The sequence below is a fragment of the Rhineura floridana genome, chromosome 5, assembly GCF_030035675.1.
Source record: "Rhineura floridana isolate rRhiFlo1 chromosome 5, rRhiFlo1.hap2, whole genome shotgun sequence".
NCBI lineage: Eukaryota > Metazoa > Chordata > Lepidosauria > Squamata > Rhineuridae > Rhineura > Rhineura floridana.
The window spans coordinates 73,369,819-73,396,600 of NC_084484.1; the positions used below are offsets into that span (position 1 = coordinate 73,369,819).

General features: G+C 40.9%; 1 protein-coding gene across 8 annotated transcripts in view; it reads left to right on the plus strand.

Annotated features, from left to right (window-relative positions):
- Window positions 1-26,782, plus strand: part of FRMPD4 (FERM and PDZ domain containing 4) — a 404,750-nt gene that overhangs the window by 239,242 nt on the left and 138,726 nt on the right. For all 8 annotated transcript variants that reach the window (XM_061627118.1, XM_061627112.1, XM_061627111.1 and 5 more), the window contains one exon: window positions 17,909-18,022. In XM_061627118.1, coding sequence (XP_061483102.1) covers window positions 17,909-18,022 — 114 coding nt within the window. The remainder of the gene's footprint in view (window positions 1-17,908; window positions 18,023-26,782) is intronic.

Sequence of the window (26,782 nt, forward strand, 5' to 3'; positions counted from 1 at the left end):
ACAGCACCTACCATGGTAGTTTTTTTTATTCTTTGGCAAATTATTTCATTAACTTTCTTATAGTGGTGAGAGAGGAGCTTAACTCCCCCCCCCCCGCCCAGTACCTTCAGTAGCACTTGGGAATAAGGGACCATTCTTCTCTTAGTAACTGTAATAAATATTCACTAATAGGCAAAAAAAATCCATCATGGTTTAAGAACATACCTATAGCCAACATATATTTCTATCACACTTTAAAAAGCAGGGAAATTGGGCAGCTATAGTGAATGCACCAGGGGAGCAGATCTCCTCTCTAAGATATTGTACTGCCCTACAAATTTGTAAAAATGCAAACACAATTTGGATTGGCCTCTTTCACAGTCCAATCCACTTCCTGTGTAGCTTGGAAGAATTTGGTAAAATGTGCCTCTGAGCATATGGTGAGTGGTGGCAACACCTGCAATCAGCCAAAATAACAGAAACAAGACATGTGATGTGCTGATCTTATCTTAGCAGGGAGGAAGCAACATTATTAAGATAGTTGATATAGTTCAAATGGTCACTTTAAATATGTTTTAAATATGTTTGATTTGCAATTTTAGTGAAGTTTCCTATAGTAAATCCTATAGTAAAGGAAGGGGCAAGAGGGAGGAGGGAGGAGGGGAGGTCAGGTTTGATCATTTGCATAGTTTTTGTACAATCATGCTTAGGATAGATGAAACTGACTTGGGGGAAGGAGAGGGGAAGAGATTGGGTAGGTGGGCACTGGGCAGAGGGAAAGCCCCTTTCTGTTCCAAAAGGAAACATTGTGAACAGTATCACTGTTTTTCAGGGTTTCCCCCACCTTTTTATTCTACAGCAGGCACATGTAGTCTCCCACCCAAATTTAAACCAAAGCTGTGACTGGCCACATCCACACCAGACCTTTATTTTATTTTAGACAGTCATGGCTTCTCCCAAAGAATCCTGGGAAGTGTAGTTTGTGAAGGGTGTTGGGAGTTGCTAGTAGATTCCCTATTCCCCTCCTAGTTGCTAGGAGATGCCCTATTCTCTGGGAAGAGGGGCTCTGACCACTGGAGTTCTATCGGGGAATAGGAGTCTCCTCTCAGCACCCTTCACAAACTACACTTTCCAGGATTCTTTGGGGGAAGCATGACTGTCTAAAGTGAAATAAATGTCTGGCGTGGGTGTGGTCCTCTGATTAGCCAAGCCAAACAGCTGTGAGTCTGGCTTTTAGAGAACTGACAGTTGGTTCTTACTGGGCATGCCTGAGTTTATCATTGACTCCAATGTTAAATTGCTTAAATTAATTAAAAATCAGCCATGCATTGTTTAAACTTTTAAACTGCAGAAGATGAAGGTCAGAGTATGGGGCAAGGTCAGTAATAGGATGACAGGTAGTCTGTGAACATGACTGATTTTTAATTAATTTGAACCAATTATGAGACCATTGACAGAAAAAAGTCCCAACGGATCTGGATGTATTTATTTATTTATTGCATTTATACCCCACCTTTCTTTTCATGACAGAAACCCAAGGCAGCTTACATATGGTTCCTAGGCGGTCTCCCATCTAGGCACTGACCAGACCTGACCCTGCTTAGGTGTTTCTCTCGTTTTACATTTTGAACTCTAGATTCTGTCTGAGTGCTTTGTGTATCGCCATGAAAACTTAGAGGGTTGTTAAGCGTTTCTGAGTTCAGGAAACTTTTTATAAGGTTTCATTTTGAAATGAGTTTATGGGAAGCAGCAGAATGGCATGGGGGTATTTTCAATGTAACATTGTGGAATGTGAAAAATCCATGCTGACTATAATATACAGCTACTCTTGTGGCTGTATAATGTATTCACATATCTTTTTAGTCCATCCAAATTATGTTCTTTTAAGCATGCTTATGGAAAGTTGTTCCAACGTTTCCAAAATTTGTCTATATATATATGAACATTCACTCTTTCCTCCTCTTCCAAAAATTCTTTGTGCTAAGATTCTTGGGTGGTTGTTTGTGTTGTACTGTGTGCAGGAATAGCACTTTCCCAATGTTTCTGTTACAGCCTTCACAATCTGCTATGTGCATGTGTGTTATCTGTTATGTGATTTAGTAAATGGAATTATAACATGAATGCTACTCGAGAGATTACATGCTGTAATTATCTTCCCCGTTGCTATGTGCACTTACTGTGATTCTTCATATTGATTCTTGCTGGATGGGTGCAAGCTACAAGACTAGATGGGTAGGTCTTACATAACTAGGAATGTTTAGGGATGTTCATTTGATTTTTTTCCAAGCATTATTTGTATGTACAGCTGCAAGGATATCTATCTATTTATTGTACCCTATTTGCTAATGGGAATTAACTCGTAGAAAGGACTAATGCATTATATTGTAACAATAATTTCAAGATCAGGGTGTATCTCTGGGCCGAACTATATGTGACAGGCTGAGATTCATGTCATCAGCTGCATATATCCTTCAGTCTGCTGTGAATCAAGAGATTGAAGGTAGTGATATAAATGTCAAAACTGGAGAACAGGTGGGGGTATTGAATCCTCATGGCCATGGATACCTCCCCTTCAAACTGACTCCCATCCACTTTTCCCTATCATTCACATTTATTTCTAGCAGCTGCTGGAGTCAAAATATCTTAGGGGATGGATGGTAAGAGAGAAAGCAGAATACTAGGGGAAGAATTCAGGACACACACACGTGCCCATTTTATGTTTTAACTCCATGATATGCCCATGATCGGGCAGGCCTGCATTTAAAGACACAGGCATGAACTGTCATAAGGGCATGTGATAGGGACATATATTTACAGAGAATGAAGAATGAAATTGTTAGGCACCTGCAACCTTCCCCCCCCCCACAAGTCTCTTCATATGCATGTTGCAGTTCCTGGACTGTCAGATTTTGGGGTCAATTATTTTTTATATGCTATTTGTGAAATGTTTTTGCTGTTGACAATAACATTGCATTAATATCTGGTTTAGCAAATACTCACAGTGACTATAGTAGGCATAAGAGGTGGTCAGTAAAAAAAGTTCACAAGTAGGCATTGCTGATCACTGCTGAGAAGGCTCATTGTTTTAAATGAGGTATGGAGAACCTTAGGATCTCCATATGTTGCTGAACTGCAGCTCCCGTCATCTCTGGCCATTGACCATGCTTGCCGGTGGGGCTGATGGGATTTATAGTTCAGAAATATTTGGAGGGTCCAAAGTTGTCCACACATGATTTAAACTGATGATACCATTGTTGTCCATAAATTTGTCTAATCCTCTTTTAAAGCTGTCCACATTGGTGGCCATCCCTCCCTCCTCTGGGAGCGAGTTCCATAGCTTAATTATGCGCTGTGTGAAAATACATAAGAATACTTAGCATTTCTTTAATGCTTCTTTTGGTGTCGAAAGAGCTTTATGCATGTTCCCTGCAATCAATTAGAAAGTAAATAATCAATGTAGGTTCCTAGCAGAGGATCAGAGGCAATCAGTAAAAATGCCTGCTTCACAGTAGTGTTACACTTAATAAGCACAATTATTTTGTTTGCCTCAAAAACACAACAGGAGAGCCTATATGAGATGACAACCAACTCTAAAGGCCTCACATTTTGTTCAATTCTTTTCAGAATTTATTGCAAAGTCTTTTTTTAATGGCTTTGTCTTTTTCTTCTTAACCTCTCCTGCCTTACGCATTCCCCATCTTGTCCTCACTTAACAGGAGCTTCAGGCACTTTATTTGTTGTTATATCCCTTCAAGGCGATTACGACTTATAGCAACCCTGTGAATCAGCGACCTCCAATAACATCTGTTATAAACCACCATGTTCAGATCTTGTAAGTTCTGGTCTGTGTCTTCCTTTATGGAATCAACCCATCTCTTATTTGGCCTTCCTCTTTTTCTATGCCCTTCTGTTTTTCTCAGCATTATTGTCTTTTCTAATGAATTATGTCTTCTCATTATGTGTCCAAAGTATGATAACCTCAGTTTCATCATTTAGCTTCCAATGATAGTTCTGGTTTAATTTGTTCTAACACCCAATTATTTGCCTTTTTCGCAGTTCGTGGTATGGTATCAAATGAGTTTATTTTTCTCTTACCCCTTTTTTCACGGTCCAACTTTTACGTCCATACATTGACATCGGGAATACCATGGTCTGAATGATCCTGACTTTAGTGTTCAGTGAGACATCTTTGCATTTGAGGACCTTTTCTAGTTCTGTCATAGCTGCTGTCCCCAGTCCTAGCCTTCTTCTGATTTCTTGACTATTGTCTCCATTTTGGTTAATGACTATGCCAAGATAATCCTTCACAAGTTCAATGTTCTTGTTGTCAACTTTCAAGTTACATAACTCTTCTGTTGTCATTACTTTAGTCTTCTTGAGCTTAAGCTGTAGTCCTGCTTTTATGTTTTCCTCTTTAAATTTCATCAGCATTCGTTTCAAATCATTAGTGGTTTCTGGTAGTAGTATGGTATTGTCTGCATATCTTAAATTATTGATATTTCTCCCTCCAATTTTCACACCTTCTTCATCTTGGTCCAATCCCGCTTTCCATATGATATGTTCTGCATACAGATTAAACAAATAGGGTGATACACCCCTGTCTCACACCCTTTCCAATTGGGAACCAATCGATTTATCCATATTCTGTCCTTACAGTAGCCTCTTGCCCAGAGTATAGGTTACACATCAGGACAATCAGATGCTGTGGCACCCCCATTTCTTTTAAAGCATTCCATAGTTTTCCATGATCTACACAGTCAAAGGCTTTGCTGTAATCTAGAAAGCCCAGGGTGATTTCCTTCTGAAATTTCTTGGTTCATTCCATTATCCAACGTATGTTTGTGATATGAACTCTGCCTCTTCCCTTTCTAAATCCAGCTTGGGTGTCTGGCATTTCTCGCTCCATATATTGTAGAATCTTGAGCATTACTTTACTTGCATGGGATATTAAGGCAATAGTGCGATAATTACTGCATTCCCTGGGATCCCCTTTCTTTGGAATTGGGATGTATATGGAACACTTCCAGTCTGTGGGCCACTGTTTTCCATATTTCTTGACAAACGTTTGTCAAAATTTGGACAGATTCAGTCTCAGTAGCTTGTAGCAACTCTATTGGTATGCCATCTGTTCCTGGTGATTTGTTTCTTCCAAGTATTTTAAGAGCAACTTTCCCCTCACATTCTAAAATTTCTGGTTCTTCATCATACTGTTCCTCCATGAATGAACCTGTCATCCTGGCATCTTTTTTATAGAGTTCTTCAGTGTATTGCTTCCATCTTCCTTTTATTTCATCTCAGTCAGTCAGTGTGTTCCCCTGTTGATTATTCAACATCCCTACTCTTGGTTTAAATTTCCCTTTCATTTCTCTAATCTTTTGGAATAGGGCTCTTGTTCTACCCTTTTTGTTGTCTTCTATTTCTATACAATAACTGTTGTAATAGTTCTCTTTGTCCGACGTACTAGTTGCTGTACTGTTGCATTTAGGGTTCTATCCGTGTTTGTCTTTTGCTTTCCTTCTCTCTTTAACCATTGTAAGAGTTTCTTCAGTCATCCATTGAGGTCTTTCTTTTTAACTAGAGGTATTGTCTTTTTGCCTTCTTCCCTGATAATGTCTCTGCCTTTACTTGATAGTTCTTCTGGTTCTCTGTCAACTAAGTTTAAAGCCTCAAATCTGTTTCTTATTTGATCTTTATATTCTTCTGGGAAGTTATGTATTTTGGCATTATGATTGCTTTGTTCTTCTTTAGCTTTACTCTAATCTTTGATATTACTAGTTCATGATCTGTACCACAGTCTGTTCCTGGTCTTGTTTTCTCAGAAAATATGGAATGTCTCCTTCTGCTACTAATTATATAATCAATTTGATTCCTATATTGACCGTGTCATGATATCCACGTGTACAGTTGTCTTTTTGGTTGCTTAAAAAATGTGTTATTGAGAAGCAGATTATTGGCCTCACAGAATCAATAAGTCTTTCTCCTGCTTCTTTTGTATCTCCTAAGCCCCATTTTCCCACAATTGCTAGTTCTTCTCTGTTCCCTACTTTTGCATTCCATTCCCCAGGATTATCAGCACATCTTGTTTTGGTGTGTGATCAATTTAGCCTCTTGGTCTAGACTCCTGACAGCATTACTCTCAGCTTCTTCAACAGTCTCAGACCCCCTCACCAGGTTAATTTATTTATTTATTTATTTTTAAAACTTATATACCGCCCGACTAGCAATAGCTCTCTGGGCGGTGAACATAGATACAATAAAATACAATATAATACAAAAACATCAGTCTAAAATCAAATTTCACAATCTAAAAACAGCAAAGGCTAAAATCAAATTACAAACATTACAATCATTAACAAAAAATTAAAATGCCTCGGAGTAGAGAAAGGTTTTAACCTGGCGCCGAAAGGATGTTAGTGTCGGCGCCAGGCGAACCTCCTTGGGGAGACTATTCCATAGTTCGGGGGCCACCACTGAGAAGGCCCTTGATCTTGTCACTGCCCTCCGGGCCTCCCTATGAGTCGGGACCCGGAGGAGGGCCTTCGTAGCAGACCGTAGTGTACGAGCCGGTTCATAGCGGGAGAGGCGTTCCGACAGATATTGAGGTCCCGCGCCGTATAAGGCTTTATAGGTTAATACCAACACTTTGAATTTGGCCCGGAAGCGTATTGGAAGCCAGTGCAAGCGGGCCAAAACAGGTGTTATATGGTCAGACCGCTTCGTTCTTGTTAGCAGTCTGGCTGCCGCATTTTGCACCAGCTGTAGCTTCCGAACTTTATACATTTAATTTATTTGCAAGCTTCCATTTCTTTCTTTTCATTCCTCCCTACACTTTTTCAGTGTTGGAGATGTGAGCAAAGCAAATGTAGCCACACTTTTGTACAGTAAACCATTCTGTTATAGGCAAAGGTAAAAATGACTAGTGAAGGAATATTTTAGCTTGTCATTCTTCTTCCAAAGGTGAAAATAGTCTGCTAAGTTTACCATTCCTTGAAAGGAAAAGATAATGAACTGCTTAAGATTAACGTTTATGTGCATCATTCAATGCTTTTTCTTTCAGCTTGGAAATACTTTCTGCAGCACTCATCTATCACAGTGCTCATTGTACCCCACCCCCTCTGCAATTTTTCTATATTCTCGACAAAACAGCAGATAATAAGCAAACTGCAACATTATTTTTAAGGATAGCATTTGACTTTCCTAGCTTGGTAAATAATATTCCATTTCCTTACAGGCACTTTTGAATAAAGGTTAAAACAGTGTTTTGGCACCTGAGGGCTTAGTGACATTGCAGAGTTAAATTGGATTAGCAGTATTTTCCTTTCTCCAGGGAACCGGAAGAGTTTTTAAGGGGATCAAGTAGTCTGTTAGACTCTAATAATTAAGGTCTGTAAATAATACTTGACGTTGTAGATTTTATGATGAGGGTGTTTTTTTTAATGACAGCTCTTTATTAAACTCTCAGTACCATAATAAAACCTACGATTTCCAGGAGATCCATGTCATAGTGGTACAAACTGATAAACTTTGTCATTTATCATAAGCTTTTGTATGATACAGACACTTTTCTACCATATATATATCCATGATGTAATGAGTCTTGTTTTCTAGTCAATAAGCTACCAAGGAAATAACTAGGAAATCTTGTTTTTTAAAAATACGGTTTATTAAGGTCTTTCCACAATACATATCATCATACTATACGATTATATAAACAACAACAAAAACTTTTGATATATATCAGTAGAGGGAAAAAAACTATTTCTGAAAAGTGGTGGGGGGACTTGCTTCTGGAGGGTGCGCATCCCCCCACAGGATGGGAAACTGCCATTTCAGAAGCAGTGCAAAAACAAGCAGCCCGCTCTTCAGAGAGATGCAGTTCTTTTTGGTCCCTAATATTTATTCATTTATTTATTTTATTAAATGTATATCCCCCTCCTCTAGGATGCACACCGTAGCGTGGTGAGGGGGTTTGAGAGTGTTGAAGAAGCTGAGAGCAATGCTGTCAGGAGTCTAGACCAAGAGGCTAGACTTCTAGTAGGGTCACCCACGGCGGAATGGTCAAAGCTGAAACACCAGACTAAGATGTATCCAAACTCAGAGGAAGGCAATGGTAAACCACCTCTTACCACAAACACCCTATGAACAGAGTATCCAAAATGCAACACAAGTTAGTGCTGGAAGATGAGACCCCCCCAAGTCAGGTGACAGTCATCGAGTTACTGGGGAAGAACAACAGACAAGCATGAGTAGCCCTGTGACTAGTGACGTCACTGGGTCAAAGCCGAAAGGAAGCCCGGAGGCTGATGCGCACAGATGCGAAAGGAGAGTCCAGAGTTGTACGACGTACACAATAGGAACATGGAATGTTAGAAGCATGAACCAGGGAAAGTTGGAAATTGTCAAGCAAGAAATGGAATGTATTAACATTACAATACTTGGCGTGAGTGAATTAAAATGGATGGGAATGGGACATTTTCAATCAGGCAACTACAAAATATTTTATGCAGGAAATGAGAAATTAAGAAGAAATGGGCTTGCTTTAATAGTGAGAAATGATGTAGCAAAAGCAATTAGGAGCTACAATGCAAGATCAGAGTGAGTGATATCAATGAGATTAAATGGGAAACCTATTAACATAACCATCATCCAACAGCAAACACAGGAGAAGAGGAATTGGAGAGATTTTATGCAGAAGTACAGGAAGAAATTGATCACACACCAAAAGAAGATGTGCTGATAATCCTGGGGGATTGGAATGCAAAGGTAGGGAACAGAGAAGAACTAGAAATTGTGGGGCTTAGGAGATAGTAATGAAGCAGGAGAAGGCTTATTGATTTCTGTGAAACCAATAATTTTTTCTCGCAAACACATTTTTTGAGTAACCAAAAGACGACTGTACACATGGACATCACCAAATGGTCAATATAGGAATCAAATTGATTATATAATTGGTAACAGAAGTTGGAGAAGTTCCATACTTTCTACAAAAACAAGACCAGGAGCAGACTGTGGTACAGATATCGAAAATCAGACTAAAGCTGAAGAACAAAACAATCATAATGCCAAAATACAATTTAAATAACATCCCAGAAGAATATAAAGATCAAGTAAGGAACAGATTTGAGGCTTTAAACTTAGTTGACAGAGAACTAGAAGAACTCTGGATTGAAGTCAGAGACATTATCAGGCAAGAATGCAAAAAGACAATACCTCTAAGTTAAAAGAGAGAGCCTGATTCATAGGGTCACCATAAGTCATAATTGACTTGAAGGCATATAACAACAAAAATGTATATCCCGCCCTTCCACCCAGAAGGAGCCAAGGCAGCAAACAAAAACACGAAAAACACATCTTAAAACACCTTAATAACAAAAGACTTTAAAACATATTAAAACAAAATGTCTTTAAAAAAACAACTTTAAAAACATCTTGAAAGCAATTCCAGCACACAGTCTGGGATAAGACCTCTACTTAAAAGTCTTGTTGAAAGAGGAAGATCTTCAATAGGCGCCAAAAAGATAACCGAGATGGTGCCTGTCTAATATTTAAGGGGGGGGATTCCAAAGTGTTGGTGCCAGAACACTAAAGGTCCATTTCTCCTGATAAGATGGTATCTGGGTATATGAGGGGTAAGATGATCTTCCAGGGATCCTGGTCATAAGCTGTGTAGGGCTTTGTACACCAAAACTAGAACCTTGAATTTGGCCCAGAAGCTAATAGGTAGCCAGTGCAATATTTTCAGGAGCAGAGTAACAAGTTAATGATACCCTGCCCCAGTGAGCAGTTACACCACCTCATTTTGCACCAGCTGCAGCTTCCAGACCAACCTTAACAACAGCCCCACATAGAGTGCATTACAGTAATCCAGCCTGGAGGTTACCAGTGCGTGGACAACAGTGGTCAGGCTATCTTGGTCCAGAAATGGCCGCAGCTGTCTTACCAGCCAAAGCTGGTAAAAGGCACTCCTAACCACTGAGGTCACTTGGGCCTCAAGTGACAAAGATGAATCCAGGAGCATCCCCAGACTATGAACCTGCTCTTTCAGAGGGAGTACAACCCCATCCAAAGCAGGTAATTGACCAGTTGTCTGAACTCAAGAACCACCAACCCACCTCTTAGTGCCTCTGTCTTGCTATAATTCAGACTTAGTTTCTTGGTCCTCATCCAGCCTGCCATCAAGTCCAGGCAGCAGTCCAGGGCTTGCACAGCCTCTCCTGATTCAGATATTACAGAGAAATAAAGCTGAATATCATCAGTGTACCGCTGATATCTTGCCCCAAATCTCCTGATGACCACTTCCTAGGTCTTCATATGGGTTTTTAACAGCATTGGGGACAAGATGTGCCATGGGTGCTGCAGGAACCAACTGCCAGGGAGCCGAAAGACAATCACCTGAAAATGACCCTGGAGGTAGGATTGGAACCACTGTAAAACGGTGTCTGTGATACCCATCTCACCAAGTCATCTCAGGAGGATACTATGGTCAGTGGTATCAAAAGCTGCTGAGAGATCAAGTAATAATAACAGTCTCACTCTCCCTGTCCTCCCAATAAAAGTCATCCATCAGGGCAACTAAGGCCAATTCAGCCCCATAACCAGGCCTGAACTCAGATTGGAATGGGTCAATTAATCTGTTTCATCGAAGTGTACTTGCTGTTGCTGCACCACAACCCTCTCTATCACTTTCCCTAAAAAGGGGGTACTTATGACTGGGCGGTAGTTGTCACAAACCAATGGGTCTAGAGTAGGGTTGCCTTATTGCCCGGTTAGCCGGGTTTTACCTGGATTCTTTGCATGCCACCCTGCGCCCGTTTAGCCCCTAAGGTGGCCCGGATTTTCAGCTTTAATTTTAAAACAAAAATTAAGTTTTTAGGTGGTCCGGTTCTCGAGATATACATAAAAACGTCAGCTGCCCCCTGACTGTTAAAACTTTCTTTAAACAGTACTGTATAGCACTTCGTAGCTTTAACCCCACCCGTTCAGGATTGCAGCCAATCAGTGAAGCCAGGGTTGCATTTGGTTGACCTGAGGCAGTGTCTAGAAAACCTCATTGCAATGCCAGAGAATGGTGGTTTCCCCCCCCCGTTTATCTCATAAAATCTCATAAATTGGGTAAGTATATACATTTCAGGTTTTTTTCCTCTTGTGTGCAGGAGTCAGATCCTGGGCAGTGTTTTGAAAACCTTCCCAATACTTGCTTTTGTAAAAGCAATGATAATCCCATATGCCCAGAGTAAATCCCATTGAATTCAATAGGACTTACTTTTGATTAGACATGGTTATGAATGTGCTGAAAATCAATGGGACTTTGGAGTGAATGTAAAAAAGAATTGTGTTTGTGTTCTAACTCTTTCTGTCCCTCTCCAGTCCTATTTTAAAGCAAGTAGGCAGGGCTTACTTAGGTATTACAGTTTTTATTCTGTAGGAAACTAATACTGATTTTTAAAAAACTAATACTGATTTTTCTGCAATGACCAACTGGTTTGACAATTAACTATTATATGGGCTGTATGTATTTATACATCTGCAGTGTGTGTGTGCGTGCGTGTATGGAGTGTTTCCAACAACCCTGTGAGGTAGGGTTGGAAACCAAGGCAGCTCACAACAAGAAATAAAGCCATTTAAAATCCAATAACCATAAAAACAGTATAAACAGTTGCAAAATAGCGTAAAGTGGCATGATTCGGAATTTTGGGTTGTGTGAATGAAGTTGCTTATCACTTGAGGTTGCATTTCTGTCCCTGTTTGAGTAAGCCCCACTGAATACACTGGGACTTGCTTCTGAATAAATAAACCTAGGATTGCACTATAAATATCTTTACAGTTTGTGTAAATAATAAATATATTTGATAGTCATGCTTATATAAATATTTCTTCATTTATCATATTTTTGGTTTTTGGTTAGGAATCCTGACTGGTTGTGAGATGCTTAGTTTTCTGCCTTACTCATAGGAATCTTGTTGTGGTTGGTATGGTGTTGCATTTAAGAAATCATGGTACGAAATGGCCTGAATCTAAGGCAGATTCCTTGGTTCCTAAAAGTGGGAAGAGACTCAAGGGCCACAGTGACGCCAACATTTATTTATGTATTTTTATTTACAACATTTATATACCGCTTTATTGTAAAAAATCTCAAAGTGGTTTACAGAAAGAATTAAAACAATAAAATTATTGGCAAAAGTGTTAAGGACAGATACTTAAAAACATTCAAAATAATAAAACCAACAATGAGTTAAAAACAGATTTAAAAACACAATAGCTTCCACATGCCTGGAGAGGCTTGCCTCAAGAAAACTGATTTTAGCAGGTGCTGAAAAGAGGTGTCTGCCTAATGTCAAGAGGCAAGGAGTTCCAAAGCGTAGGTGCTGCCACTTTACAGGACTGATTTCTTACAAGAGCAGAACAAGTACTATGTGGCACCCATAACATGGAAAGCACAGCTTGAACTTGGCCTGGTAGCAAATCAGCAACCAATGCAGATTTCAGAGCAGAGGTGTAATGTGCTGATAGGATCTCACTCATGTCAGCAGTTGTGCTGCAGCATTCTGCATTAACTGCAGTCCCCAGGTCAGGTTGTGCTGCATGGGGATTTCTGTGACCTTGGCTGACTGGGTGCTAGGATTTTTTTAGTTTGTGTTTCTGGTTATGAATCCTGACTGGTTGTGGGATGCTGAGTTTTCTGCCTTACTCATAGGAATCTTGTTGTGGTTGGTATGGTATTACATTTAGGAAAGTGTTACTGCCTTTTGTGTTGTTTTATCCCCATTTGCATTTCACTTATCTTTAACCTCACTCTGTTATAGCCATAGAAGTAACAGCAGCATATGCAAGGCAATTAACTCCCATTAGTGATAAGAGCAAGAATTTATAATTATTATTTTAATTAAAACAAGAGGCTTATCAGTACTTTGAAGAGGACCAGATATATATTTTCTTTCTGAGCCCAGGACTGGGTTTTTCATGATGCCCAGTGGGGGGAGCAGGAGAGTAGTCGATAAGACAGACATCCTGGCATTGGTAATCTAATTAGCAAGGTATGTGTGGGGTTGTTGCACACTTCCAGGCCCAGTTTCATTTTGAGTATGGAGGTGGAACCTGTGTAGATGTGGTTGATCAAAGGGAGAAGAAATTTTGAGTTAAGCAAAGCTCTGCTTTTATAAAACCTAAGAAACATACAGATACTTTGAATGTCTGAGTGCGTGCACCAGTGGAATACTGGAGGAACTTGTAAAACTTGCTGCAACAGTATTTAGAACTGAGCATGTGGTGCAAAAGACTCCTTTTCCTAACATTTTGGCTTCTTGTTTTTCTCCACCCACCACATCTCTGAAATATGTCATATATGTAATGGTTAACCATACTAAAAAAATGTAAATAAGTTTATTTCAGTCAATAACCAGCAAAGGTTAACCATACTGCTGCCCTGACTTACTTTATGTTTGTTGCTATTTTGTGTTTTTATTATGTTTTTATATTGATTGTGTATTTTTATTGTTTTTATTATATTTGTAAGCTGTGCTGAGCTCTGTTTTTAATAGCAGAAGGGCAGGATATAAATCCTCTTAATCAATCAATAAATATTCCATAGTGTTGGAAACTAGAGTCTAGGCATTTAAGGCTGAAAATGTTGCTTTTAAAAAAAAGATTTCTCACATCTTTCCCCAGTTTTTGGTGGTAATTCCTAGGCACAAAAACAAAACAACTGGACAATCCAAATATTAACATGCAAATAATTTGAATAACATGCAAATAATATGCAAATAATTTGAATAATATGCAAATTAGCCTGCCCAGATTTGTGGGACTGGAATATGGCAACCCTAGTCTAGAGTGGGCTTTTTCAGGAGCTGTCAAATCACGACCTCTTTCAGAGCGGCTGGGACCACTCCCGCTTGCAAATACATGTTGACCACACTCTGGATCCTGATATTATCAGTAAAATGAGTGGAACAACCCAGTCCTAATTGGGAAAGACAGGCTAGTGTCATGGATTTAGGAAGCAATTTCTTTTTAGGCTGCTGATGGGAAAAAGTGGATCGGAGAAATACTGAGCATTGCATCATTGAGGGACGGTGGTTTTTCTCCCTTGATCTTTTTTTATTTTAATTGCATGACTACCATAGTTTTGAAGAATAGGGAGGGCTGAAGTGGCAACAGGGTATGCATTGGCAGGTTTTGAAAAGGGTAAAATACTTGTTTGGCTCAAAGTCTAACCTATTTTAAAATAATGTACTAGTCTACTTGATAATAATTCAATAAAGAAAATTAACTTTAATTGAAGTCAACCTAGGCATATTTACATCCCACTGTATCTTCAAGTAATCACAACTCAGTCTGACAGTCTCTAAACATTGACTATCTAAACAGCAATTTGCTGTTCCCAAATGCTGTCACTGTGAAAAGATGTGAAAAGAAATCTTCATCTTGTGCATCATTAAGCATGTATTGTGGTGGCCACTTTAAGCACAAAATTTGGAATGGAAAAGATGTTGGGAGAGAAGGCAGTTGCTAACCTTTACAAAAGCAAACACACGCTTGCACCCCCTCCCTCGGGGCAGGGGAAGGCTACTTGGAAGAATAACCCAGTCCCCTGGCCTGAACAGCAATAGAATTAAGGATTATCATGACAACATTGAAGCACCTTGTTCCCCCCCCCAAAGGAGAAGTTCTCAACTTATGGTGCACAAACTCTATTCAAGTGGTCTGCTGAGAGGTTGCAGGGGAGTCAATAATATCTGCATTTGGTCCTGTACTTCGTTTTATTTTTTCTGACTACAGAGATCAAGTTGACTCACATTTACTCATAACAAGCAGCAAGGACAGCCTAACATATTTTGCTGTCTGAGGCAAATTACAAGATGGTGTCCTCTCCTCCATATGTAGAAAGTGACCAACACTGACAACCAGGCAACATCTTCCACCATATCTGGGTGGTGAGAACTTAGGGAGTGCCGGCAAGCTACATGGCAGACATAGCTCTAATATCTTGGTACTATTCCCTGCAACCACCCTTTGAATTTGCTGCCTGAGGCAGCCACCTCCCTCTGCCTAATGGTAGGGCCAGCCCTGACAACAAGCACATTCATCGCATTAGAAAGTCAAGACTGTGGTTATTAAAATGCATGTTGTGTGTGTGCTTTGATTTGCAGAATTATTAACTGGTCTGCGGACACTCCCCCTCCTAGCAATTTCCACACTGTCTGTAGGGAGGAAAAGTTTGAGAACTGCTGTTCTAAGACTTTGGCATGTATATTTTCAGTGGGAATGAATCTTTGTTCCTCAGGGAACATTTCTAAACTCTGGGGAGCAAACTAAATCTGCTAAAATGTGAGGAACTCTGAAATACAGTACTTTGAGTCCTGCTGTGTGTGACTCTGGATTGAACACTGCAAATGTTGTCATGCTGTTTGTTATTCGTTCTTTATAAACTGATCTGTGCATCCATATTAAAGCCACCTTATTTGAAACTGTGTTTTAGTGTCTGATGATGAGCAAGAAGAGAAAAACATACACTTGAATTGTATATTTTTATCTGCAGAATAGTTTTCAGCTTATCTTTTATTTCTTCCTCCATGCATAAACACTTGCAGTAATACCTGCAACAACTGCAAGGACTTTAACTCTGTTATCGCTTTGAATGGTTGAATCCATTTCATAATTCATGTGACTGTAAATATTAATGGTTGGATCAAACCTGTAGATTACGCTGAGAGAATATAGCACATCAAAGCATGTGATGATAAATACAGATCATGATCAGGAGTGAGTTCTGCTTGTCTCCCACTGAAACAATGTCATTTCCAACATTATCTTTTACTGTTTCTCTGCCTTGTTTCCTTGCATCTCACCCAAAAGGGACATGTATTTTCTTATTTTTCTTTTAAACCCTGGTTGTTTTTGTTACTGAGTAGCCACCATGCAATGGCAGTGAGAGCAGCTCAGGATCCAGTGGATCCAGGACTAGCTTAGCCCATCCTAAGTCTGGAATGCCCAGTTTCAGGGCCTTCTGCTGGCTGCTGCTACTGCTGGTGGTTATGCCAGACTGATGGAGTGACACTTGCATCACTCCATTGTCATCAGCTGGCTTAGCTGGGCAGAGGTATTATTTATTTAGTTATTTGTTAGATTTATATCCTGCCCTTCCTCCCAGTAGGAGCCCAGGTATGAAATGAAGAGAAAATAGTAGACCCACAAGCTTTGACTAAATAATCAAGTATAATCCAGCTGAAATAAGTGGGTCCTAAAATGACTTAATTCTATATTCTGTATATTATATCTATTATATTTGCCACAATTTGCTTATCTGATGACAGGTGGCACTGCAAACTACAGTGTGATGACAGACTTCTGAGAGTTGCTGGGCCAGCAGAGGAGGGAAATGGAGCCAAGCAGGTGTAAAGGGAGGGGGTTGGCTTTGGAGAAGGGAATTGGTGGGGGGGTAGGTAGGGTTGGCGAGCAAAGCAAGCAGGGGGCACAGTCCCTAGTAGAAACCATAAGAGCATAGGAAGAGCTCTGCTGTATCAGACCAAAGGCCTGTTTAGTTTAGCATTCTGTGTCTATAGTGGCTAAAAAGATGGCTGTAGCAAGCCCAAAGCAGGATATAAGTTAAACAGAACTCTTCCAAGTTGCGATTCCCACCAACTGGTATTAGAGGCAAACTGCCTTTAATCATGGAGCGTATATGTAGCAATCATCATGACTAGCAGCCATTGATAATCTCCATGAATTTGTCTAATTTTCTTTTCAGGTCATCTAAATTTGATGGCCATTATTTCATGTTGAGGTTTATAACAGCATTGTAAACACTGGCATACAACATTTTGTAGCATCTTAGTAGTGCACTTTGGTGTTCAAAGGATTGCCTTTAAAGGAGATCATAATGTAATCCTGCTAGTATTTATATGCAGCAAATGTAAATACAAAGTAAATACCTGTAAAGCAATAATTATGGTTGTGAAGAATGGAGATTGTGTTCGCGTTTAAATAGTCTGTGCTGATTTTTTTTAAAAAAATGGGAAAATCTGGGTGGTGTCCAATTCAGTTCAGTAAATTTTCTTTCTCTCTCCTTTTTTCTGCACTGAGCACATCCAGATTAAATTGACAATGCAGTTTAGATTTTGTCAAATATATGTTAGTAGCTCCTTGGAAATTGGTCAATACCAGTGGCATTTTAAAGAAAAAAAGGGGGGAAAGCTCTTTTGTGGAATTCTGCTCATATGGCATTGTGCATTGAGCCAATGTGATGAATACTGATGAATTATGCATCCTTTTATTCTTCAGGAAATAGTCTAAGATGACTAATATTTGGAAAGCATGAGGACACTGTGTAAGACATTGACTAGGAAAGAAGCTGGGTTGCCAGTTACTTCATGTTCTGCATTTCTGCAAACCTAAGTTAGGTCTATTTCTCATCATATATATACAACCTGAGAGAGGTTCACACAACTTCTGCTCAAGTGTTAAAAGTGCAGATGAGGGGATCTTGAGGTCACACCAGCAACTCCACCACTGACCTATCCACCAGCTATGCATTTGACAGCTGTGTGAAGGGGACATATGTGCATATTGGCCCTCCCGGCAGAAACCCTACATGCCTACGTTGGTATGCATGTCAGGCCTCTTCACACAGCTACCACTTTCAATATGTGAGTGTGGTTATATGAGTCTCCCAAAAGAGACCTCTTAAACTGCCTCTCTTTAAGGTCACAGGTGAAAAGCTAGTCGGAAAGTACAATAAGAGTGCATTTCAAAGATTATATCACAAAATATGTTATGGTCACGTTGAGGTTACTGTTGATTTGTCTAACAATTCCAAACAAATACTAGGATTTAACATGAATTCACTTGCACTCAGAATTACAGAAACCTATTGTTCGATTGAATGGACCAGACTTGTTTTAAAACACTAATGAATTTCATTTGTTTTTAGCCATAGGAACAAGTCTTCAGGCTGGCCTCCCCCTTCAGGAACCTGGACTTTGAACCAGGGATCTTCCTATGGATGGGAGATGACGTCAAACAGAGATGGGAGAGACTACTTCAAGTAGGTTACCAAGCTCTTTGATGAATTGTGTCTAGAGACAGCAGTGTAGAGTTCAAACCCAAGTATGAATATGTGCTAGTTGTAAATTTGTTACCCACTGGGTGGAAAGGAAGCACATAACTTTGTTTGTACATCTACTATCCCAGAGTAAGTCACAGTCATATCAGTACTAATTTTTCACTGTTACTGATTTTATCACTATGTGGCAAATGTATCTAGGAAATGAAATTCACATACCACTGTTATTTCCTTTGCCATACTTATTTATTTATTACATTTTTATCTTGCCCTTCCTCCCAAGGAAGCCCAGGGCAGCAAACAACCAATCAACAAAACAATACAATTATTTTTTTTAATAAAAAAAATGCTGCTGCTGCTGCTGGGAGGAATGGAGGAGATAAATCAATTAATTAATAAATAAGTAAAAATTAATAAATAATATAGTTAAAACATTTTTTAAAATCTAAAAACATTTTAAAGACAGTCACATAGCCGTACAGTTAATAATTTTAAGATTGCCAGGAACAGTCTGTTTCAGCCATCAAATGCACTGGTGAACAGAAATGTTTTAAAATCCCCCTGAATATTAATAATGAGGCAGACAGAGACACACCTCATCAGCGAAGATATTCTACAGTTGGGGAACTGGCACCAAAATACCCCATCATGGGGCAGCATCACCAATACAGCTTTCCCTGATGATCATAGAGCTCTCCAAAATATGAAGGACAGATGCTCTTTTTTTGCTGTGGCCTTTTCCTCTGAAGCAACGCCGTTAGGCTGTTCTTCTGAAGTTAAGCACATCTACTTTAAATTAAATTGAAATCACTGGGGTGAAGCGGGTGATCTGCAACATCTGATACTATGGTCTTACTGAAGCCAAGCAGACTTGAACATGTTCATTAATCCAAATAGGAGTCCACTTGAAGCTTCATGGAATGTGAGCATATGAAGTATCAATGGCAGTTAAAGAGTGGCTTAACTTTATCTATTAACCTTAAGACTGAGATGTCTGGATGCTTTTGAATGCCTGTTGAAAAGAGTGATAACAGAGTTCTAGTTAAAACCTAACACAAAAACCTAGGATAGACATGTGAATAAGGTATGCCTCTTTCCTTTGACTTTTTTTCATGGTGCAGGCATAAGGATTCTCCCCTCACTCCATCCCAAGTACAATGAATGGAATGTAATATAAGATTACTTGCACCAGGAATTGCAGAATATTAACTGTGTCTGTTCCTTGTTTAAGCACAGGAATTCATTCTCTGTTATTCATGCATTTTGCAGAAGCTATGTGTTTATTTATTATACAGCCACAAGAGTGGCTGTATACTATAGTCAGCATGGATTTTTCACATTCCAGTGTTAAATTGAAAATACCCCCATGCCATTCTGATGCTTCCCATAAGCTCATTTCAAAACAAAACCTTACAAAACTTATAGTCCTGCACTCAGAAATGCATGCTAAACAACCCTCTAAATTTTCATGGAGATATACACAACAGAGAGAATTGAGAGTTCAAACTGTAAAGAGAGAGAGAGAGAGAGAGAGAGAGAGAGAGACCCCTTTTGGACTTCTCATAATTTGTTGAAGTTCATTAAAAATCAGTCATCTTCACAGAGTACCTGTAACTGACCTTGCACCATACTCTGACCTTCATCTTCTTCAGTTTAAAAGTTTAAAAGATGCCTGGCTGATTTTTAATTAATTTAAGAAATTTAGCATCTAACTCAATGACAAGACTGGACATGCTCAGTAAGAACCAACTGTCCGTGTTCTAATAGCCAGACTCACAGCTGCTGGGCTTGCCTAATTGGGGCCACACCCACACCAGACCTTTATTTCACTTGAGACATTCATGGCTTCCCCCAAAGAATCCTGGGAAGTGTAGTTTGTGAAGGGTGCTATGAGGAGATTCTTATTCCCTTGACAGAACTCCAGTGGCCAGAGTGGTTTAACAGTCCTCCACTCTGACTGAAGTTCTGTGAGGGGAATAGGGCATCTCTGAGCAACTCTCAGCACTCTTCACTAACTATACTTCTCAGGATTCTTTGAGAGAAGCCACAACTGTCTAAAGTGAAATAAAGGTCTGGTGTGGATGTGGCCAGGGACAGCTTTGGTTTAATTTGGGTGGGAGGCTACATGTGCCTGCTGTAGAATAAAAAGGTGAGGGAAATGCTGAAAAAGAATGATACTGTTCACAATGTTTTCTTTTTGGAAAGGAAAGGGGCTTTCCCTCTGCCCAGTGCCCACCCATCCAGTGTCCTCCCTTCCCCATTCCTTCCCCCTCCCTGCCTTCCTCCTTCTCCCCTCCCTGCCCCTCTCCCAGGTCAGTTTCTCCTATCCAAAGCATGATTGCAGAGGGGTAAATCCTAATGAACTGAAAAAGCATGCAAATGACCAAACCTGCCCTCCCCTCCTCCTCCCTCCTATCCCCACCCTCTTGCCCCTTCCCTCTCCCTTCGTTCACCCCTCCCTTTCTCTCCCCATCCCCTTCCAATCCCCTCCTTCCCCTTCCTGTTCCTTCCCCTCCCCTCCACCCTCCTTCTTCTCCTCCCCCATAGTTTTACCTATCCTAAGTATGATTGCACGAGAGTAAATTCTACTGAACTCAATAAGCATGCAAATGATCAAATCTGCCCTCCCCTCCTCCTCCCTCCCATCACCTCCCTTCTACCCCTTCACCCCCTTCCAATAGCCTCCTTTCCCCTCCCCCTCCAAACCCCTCCTTCCCCCTCCCCCTCTTTCTGCTCTCCTCTCTCCCCTTCCTCCTTCCCTCTACTCTCCCCTTTCCCGCCTCCTACCCATGGTCAGTTTTAGCTATCCTAGCCATGATTGCACAGGAGTAAATCCCACTCAACTCAATAAGCATGCAAATGATCAGCCCTGCCTTTCCTCTCCTTCCCCTCTCCTCTCCCTTCTTCCTCCCTTATTCCTCTCGTCCCATCTTCCTTCTTCCTCCTCCCCTGCCCACTCCAGGTCTCCCTCCCCATGGTCAGTTTTATCTAACCTAAGCATGATTGCACGGGAGTAAATCCCACTGAACTCAATAAACATGCAAATGATCAAACCTACCCTCCCCCTCCTGCCTGCTCCCATCCCCCTCCTCACCTCCCCATCCCTGTGGTCAGTGTCACCTATCTTAAGCATGATTGCAGAGGAGTAAATCCCACTGAACTCAATAAGCATGCAAATTATCAATCCATTCTCAGCAAACTTGCACATGATCCCATTTTTTACCTCCCGGATTAAAAAGCAAAGAAATTTACTAATAGGCAAAAAAGTACCTATAGCCCACAGATATTCCTATCAAACTTAAAAAGCAGGAAAATTGAGCAGCTATAGCGAATGCACCAGGGGAGCAGGAGACCTGACCTCCTCTCTGAGATATTGTACTGCCCTACAAATTTGTCAAAATGCAAACACCATTTGGGTTGGTCTTTCACAGTCCAATCCACTTGCTGTGTAGCTGTTGAGCCTCAGCTAAACCAGAATGGACAGGGAAGGGGGAGGCATGAGTTTCAGGCGTCTCCGCTGCCAGAGGAAGCGGAGTTGGGAATTGTTGAGTCTGAACAGGACCTTGCAGGTGGGGGTCAGCATGCACACCAGCCAATTCCCACGGTTACCGCACTCTCCGAAGAACAGGGAGCGCCGCCCCTGGCTGATGCAGAAGACGTGTTGGGGGAAGCTCCAGAGACAGTGCCAGCTCCTCCCTTGCCAAGCAGTTCCCAGGAGGATTCCAGTGTGGCACAGCCCCCTGATCTTGAGCCTGTTGTTCAGGAGCAGGTGTCTTCCGATGAGCCGTTGGAAGCACTCCCTCTGTCCCAGCGCTCCCACAGCCGCAAGAAACGGACAGGGCAAAAACAGGAATTACGTAGGAGTCAGAGATTACGTGCGAAAACATTCCCTTCATAAGCTTGCCGCTTACAGTGTGAAGTCATTGAGTCAACTTCCTTCACACGTTGCAGAGCATGTCTAGAGTGTAGTTAGGAATTCTAGTGAGCTAGCGCAGGGTTTTCTATGAAGTGCACTGCCTTTGATGTATCCATTACTCTAATAAAACGAGATTTGCTCGCACCTACGCTCCCGCCTCATCCTTCCGGCTCTGAACCGGACAGTAGCTTGGAAGAATTTGGTAACATGTGCCTCTGGGCATATGATGAGTGTTGTATTTCAGCAAGTAGTGTCTGTTCTGAGGTGGGTAAAAATACAAAGAATTGTAGAGGCAGCAGCTGATTAAGTGATTTTCTGTCCTTTTATCCTTTACTATTTTCCTTAGAATGCAAAATCCGCTGACTTAAAAAAAAAAACAGCCTAAAAGAAAATAATCAGGAAGTTCTTCTGTTTTAGACACCCAGATTCCATGTGTTAAGACTTTTTGTGATACATGCTGTACACAGTTCATGTTAACATATAATCTGTTCATTTATATTTATACATTATCAAGGGGAGCTTACAAAATGCTTTGAAAAGGGTTATTGTAATTGGTTTGTTTTAAGTTTAAACATTTTCATATTTTTATACCTCTTACCATCAGTCTATGATGTCAAGGGCACTTTTTAGTTTTCCCCACAGTGACACCACTCACCAGGAGGAAACACAAACATCTCTGGGAAATTAGAGGGTGTATCAGAAATTCAGCTCTCCTTGCCTGACTGTCTACATTTTCACCAATATCACACAGCCACTTCTTCCTATGTCCTTTGTGCCATCGTGGTGTTTCTGAGCAGCCGCAAATGGATTCAGACAAGCTGTAGGCTGGGTGAATTCTTTGCTGTGTATCCAATGATATATTAAGTAGCATGTTAAATGTTAGTTTTATTGGTCCCTCATTATGTGTCAGAGTGCTTGTTTTCAAATAAGTGTTTCTGATTTAAGGATCAAGGGGTGTAGAGGTAATGGCCAAAAGACAGTAAATTGGCCAAGGCCATTTATTCAGCACTCTGAATGTAAAACAGATCTCCAGACGATACCATACTACTAGCAGAAACCAGTAATGATTTGAAATGAATGCTGTTGGAAGTTAAAAGAGGACTACAGCAGGACTACAGCTGAACATCAAGAAGACTAAAGTAATGACAACAGAAGATTTATGCAAATTTACAGTTGACAACGAGGACATTGAACTTGTCAAAGATTATCAATACCTTGGCACAGCCATTAACCAAAATGGAGACAATAGTCAAGAAATTACAAGGCTAGGACTGGAGAGGGCAGCTGTGAGAGAACTAGAAAAGATCCTCAAATGCAAAGATGTATCACTGAACACCAAAGTCAGGATCATTCAGACCATGGTATTTTCTATCTCTATGTAAGGATGTGAAAGTTGGACAGTGAAAAAAGCAGATAAGAGAAAAATCAACTCATTTGAAGTTTGGTGTTCGAGGACAGCAGATACCATGGACTGCAAACAAGACAAATAATTGGGTGTTAGAACAAATTAAACCGGAACTATCATTAGAAGCTAAAATTATGAAACTGAGTTTATCATACTTTGGACACATAATGAGAAGACATGATTCACTAGAAAAGACAATAATGCTGGGAAAAACAGAAAGGCGTAGAAAAAGAGGAAGGCCAAATAAGAGATGGGTTGATTCCATAAAGGAAGCCACAGACCTGAACTTACAAGATGTGAACAGTGTGGTTTATAATAGATACTATTGGAGGTCGCTGATTCATAGGGTCTCCATAAGTCATAATCGACTTGAAGGCACATAACAACAATTCAAAACATACAGCTAAAAGAGGAGGGGGTAACAAGGCCAGTGCAGGGAGAATACAAAGGGAGAAACATGTTGTACCATCTTTTCAAGGTTTCTGTTCCTAGTAGCTGTGCACTGAGAGACACACAATTGTTGTGGTTGTTAGAGTTCCTCTGCTCTTCTTTCACTATCAAAAGCCCAAACATTCCATGTCCTAGCACCAGACTATGAGCTTTCCCATTCCTAAGGCTCAGGCTCCTAATCCACGGGGAGTGAGCTTTTAGTCCTGGGACAAACTGTGATATGAACAGAAAGGCTGAAACATGTAAATGTCAGTTACACCTCAGTATTCCAAGCATACCGGGGCAGTGAAGAAACAGGACTCTGTCACTTTCTACAACACGATAAAAGCAATGCTTTTTTTGTGTTTTTGTACTTACCGGTACAGATTACCAGCACCTGTTCTTTTTCCTGCCATTCGCAAGCATTTTGTATCGGCACGCATGGCATTTGTATCAAGATATGAGTACTGGCACCTCATTTTTTACACAAAAAAAAAACACTCCGCAAAAGTAACAGGTTTTACTTTAATATGAGGGAGATGTTACCTGACTTTAGCTTTAAGACTGAGGGTGAAGTGTGCTTTGGATCTAAATGATTCAACTCAGTTAATAATGGGCTGGATTCAAGGATCCCATGAATAGAGTTCTATTCATGGGAAGGGAGCTTCCAGCACATGTTCATGGAAGGGTAATTTTCCCCGATCCTCCCTCAATCCTGCGTCTACTTGCACCCCACAACCGTCTGCTGCAGACATTTGGGACACCTTCCACAACAGTGTGGGTGGTGGTTTGAGGGGCTGCAGGGGAAAGGGGAGAGATTTCCTCTCCCCCCCCCATTGGTAGGAGCTTCTGGAAGATTAAAAGTTTCTTCTGGGAGGACTCTAATTTTGGAAGAATCCCATGAGTCAGTGGGTATCATTGGATCTCCAAATCAATGCATGTAGTGGTTTGTGAGCACCAGTACTGATAGTGCATATGAATCTGAAATCTGGATTAAATTAAGTAACCTTGCTTTCTGCATGCAGAAGTGTGTGCAAAAGCTTCTGTGTTGGGTATTGTAACTCTCAGATACACAGCTTTGCCTGCTCCTTCAGTTCTGTGCACTGGGACTCCTAGTGATGAGTTTTAGTTTCACATACAGCCCGAAAGACTGAGTTGTAATAAATTAATACATTTGTTATAATGCTTCCTTTAGCTCTTCAGTTGCTTCTGCCTTGTATTTCCTTAAGCATCTTGAAGAAGCATGTAATAACCCAAGCAGATTCATCTAAATGAGTCTTGCTTTGTTTTTCTTTATTGCAAATGCAGTTTTCATTGGCTCTGAGGAAACCAAACCCTATCATTTATATTATTAATGGCATGCCATCGGTAGGTTCTACTCCCTAACTGCTAATAACACCTACAGTATTCACCACAGAGACTCACAAACATACTCATCAATTTATGCTTCAGAATCAATAATGAACAAATGAGAAGGTCAAGATTTTTGACTCCCATCTACTTATAGTTTCCAGCACTGAGTCTGTTTTTTCATATATTCTACTATGGGGCATACTATATACATCGCTTTCTTTTCCTAGTGCCAAGCCAGAGTGTTTGTTTTGTTCAAATTTATTTTGCTGTTTTTGGTTTTGTTCACAGAATCAGGTATACCCACAGTTGCTAATTAAGAATTGTAATCCTGAATATCCCTGAGGCTTGTTTACACAGGCACTACATTTTATTTTTTAAAAGAACGAATGCTGTTCTGCAAGATGTTTGAAGTGAATGTGTGTCTTTTGCAGTGGGGACTGGTGGCTCTGATGTCAGTGGATGTCCCGTTCAGAGTGGGATCCACGAGGCTGAGACACAGGTGTAATTAATTCTTGTTTTATTAAAGTAATGGATACATCAAAAGCAGTGCGCTTCATAAGAATCTCTACGCTAGCTCACTAGAATTCCCTAACTACACTCTAGACATGCTCTGCAATGTGTGAAGGAAGTTGACTCAGCAGCTTAAACCGGAAAGCTGCAGTCTTAAATCGGGAAAGTCTTTGATCATAATCTCTGACTCCTGCGCAAGTCCAACCTCTGTCCTGTCCGTTTCTCACGGTGTCATGAGCGGGGTAACGGGGGGCGTGCCTCCAGCAGCTCATCCGAAAGAACTGGCTCCTTAGCAAGAGGCCCTAGGTTGGGGGGCAGAGATGCACTTGGAGGCTCCCTCGAGCCACTCGGTGAAGAGGGAGTTAACGCATGCTCAGAGGCAACCTCCGACGGCTCCTCTGATCTGTCTGGGGGTGGTGCTCTCTCTTCTTCGGATATCACGCCATCTGTGGGAATTGACCCGAACTCAGCCTCACACTCCCTCCCAAGGTCTTGTTGAGACTCCACCACTCCTGCGTCTTCCATGCCTTCTGGCCGCTGGGGTGTCTGAAGCTCATGTCTTCCCTCTCCCAAGCCCTCGTGGGTGAGCAGAGGCTCAACAGTGGAGCAGTGAAACCACTCCAGGTTTTTTCAAAACTTTCAAGGAGCTGTCCAAGGTGCTGAAGCACCTTAGACAGGTCCTTGAATAAAAATGGAAATGGACTGCCTTCAAGTCAATTCCGACTTACGGCGACCTTATGAATAGGGTTTTCATGGTAAGTGGCATTCAGAGGGATTTTACCATCGCCTTCCTCTGAGGCTGAGAGGCAGTGACTGGCCCAAGGTCACCCAATGAACTTCATGGCTGTGTGGGGATTCGAACCCTGGTCTCCCAGGTCATAGTCCAACACCTTAACCACTACACCACACTGGCTCTCCAAGGCCCTTGAAAGTTCGGACTAAAACCTGGAGTGAGTTCACTAAGCCATTGACATCGGGGCCACCAGTCTCCACTGAATGAATAAATGCATGGCTAACAAGGAATGAACTTTCCATTTAGTAATTTTTTAAAAATAGTTTATATTTTCACCGTGGATCTTTTAGAGATAGCTAAAGCATACTTTGCCCATGTGGTGTTCATTATTCCACA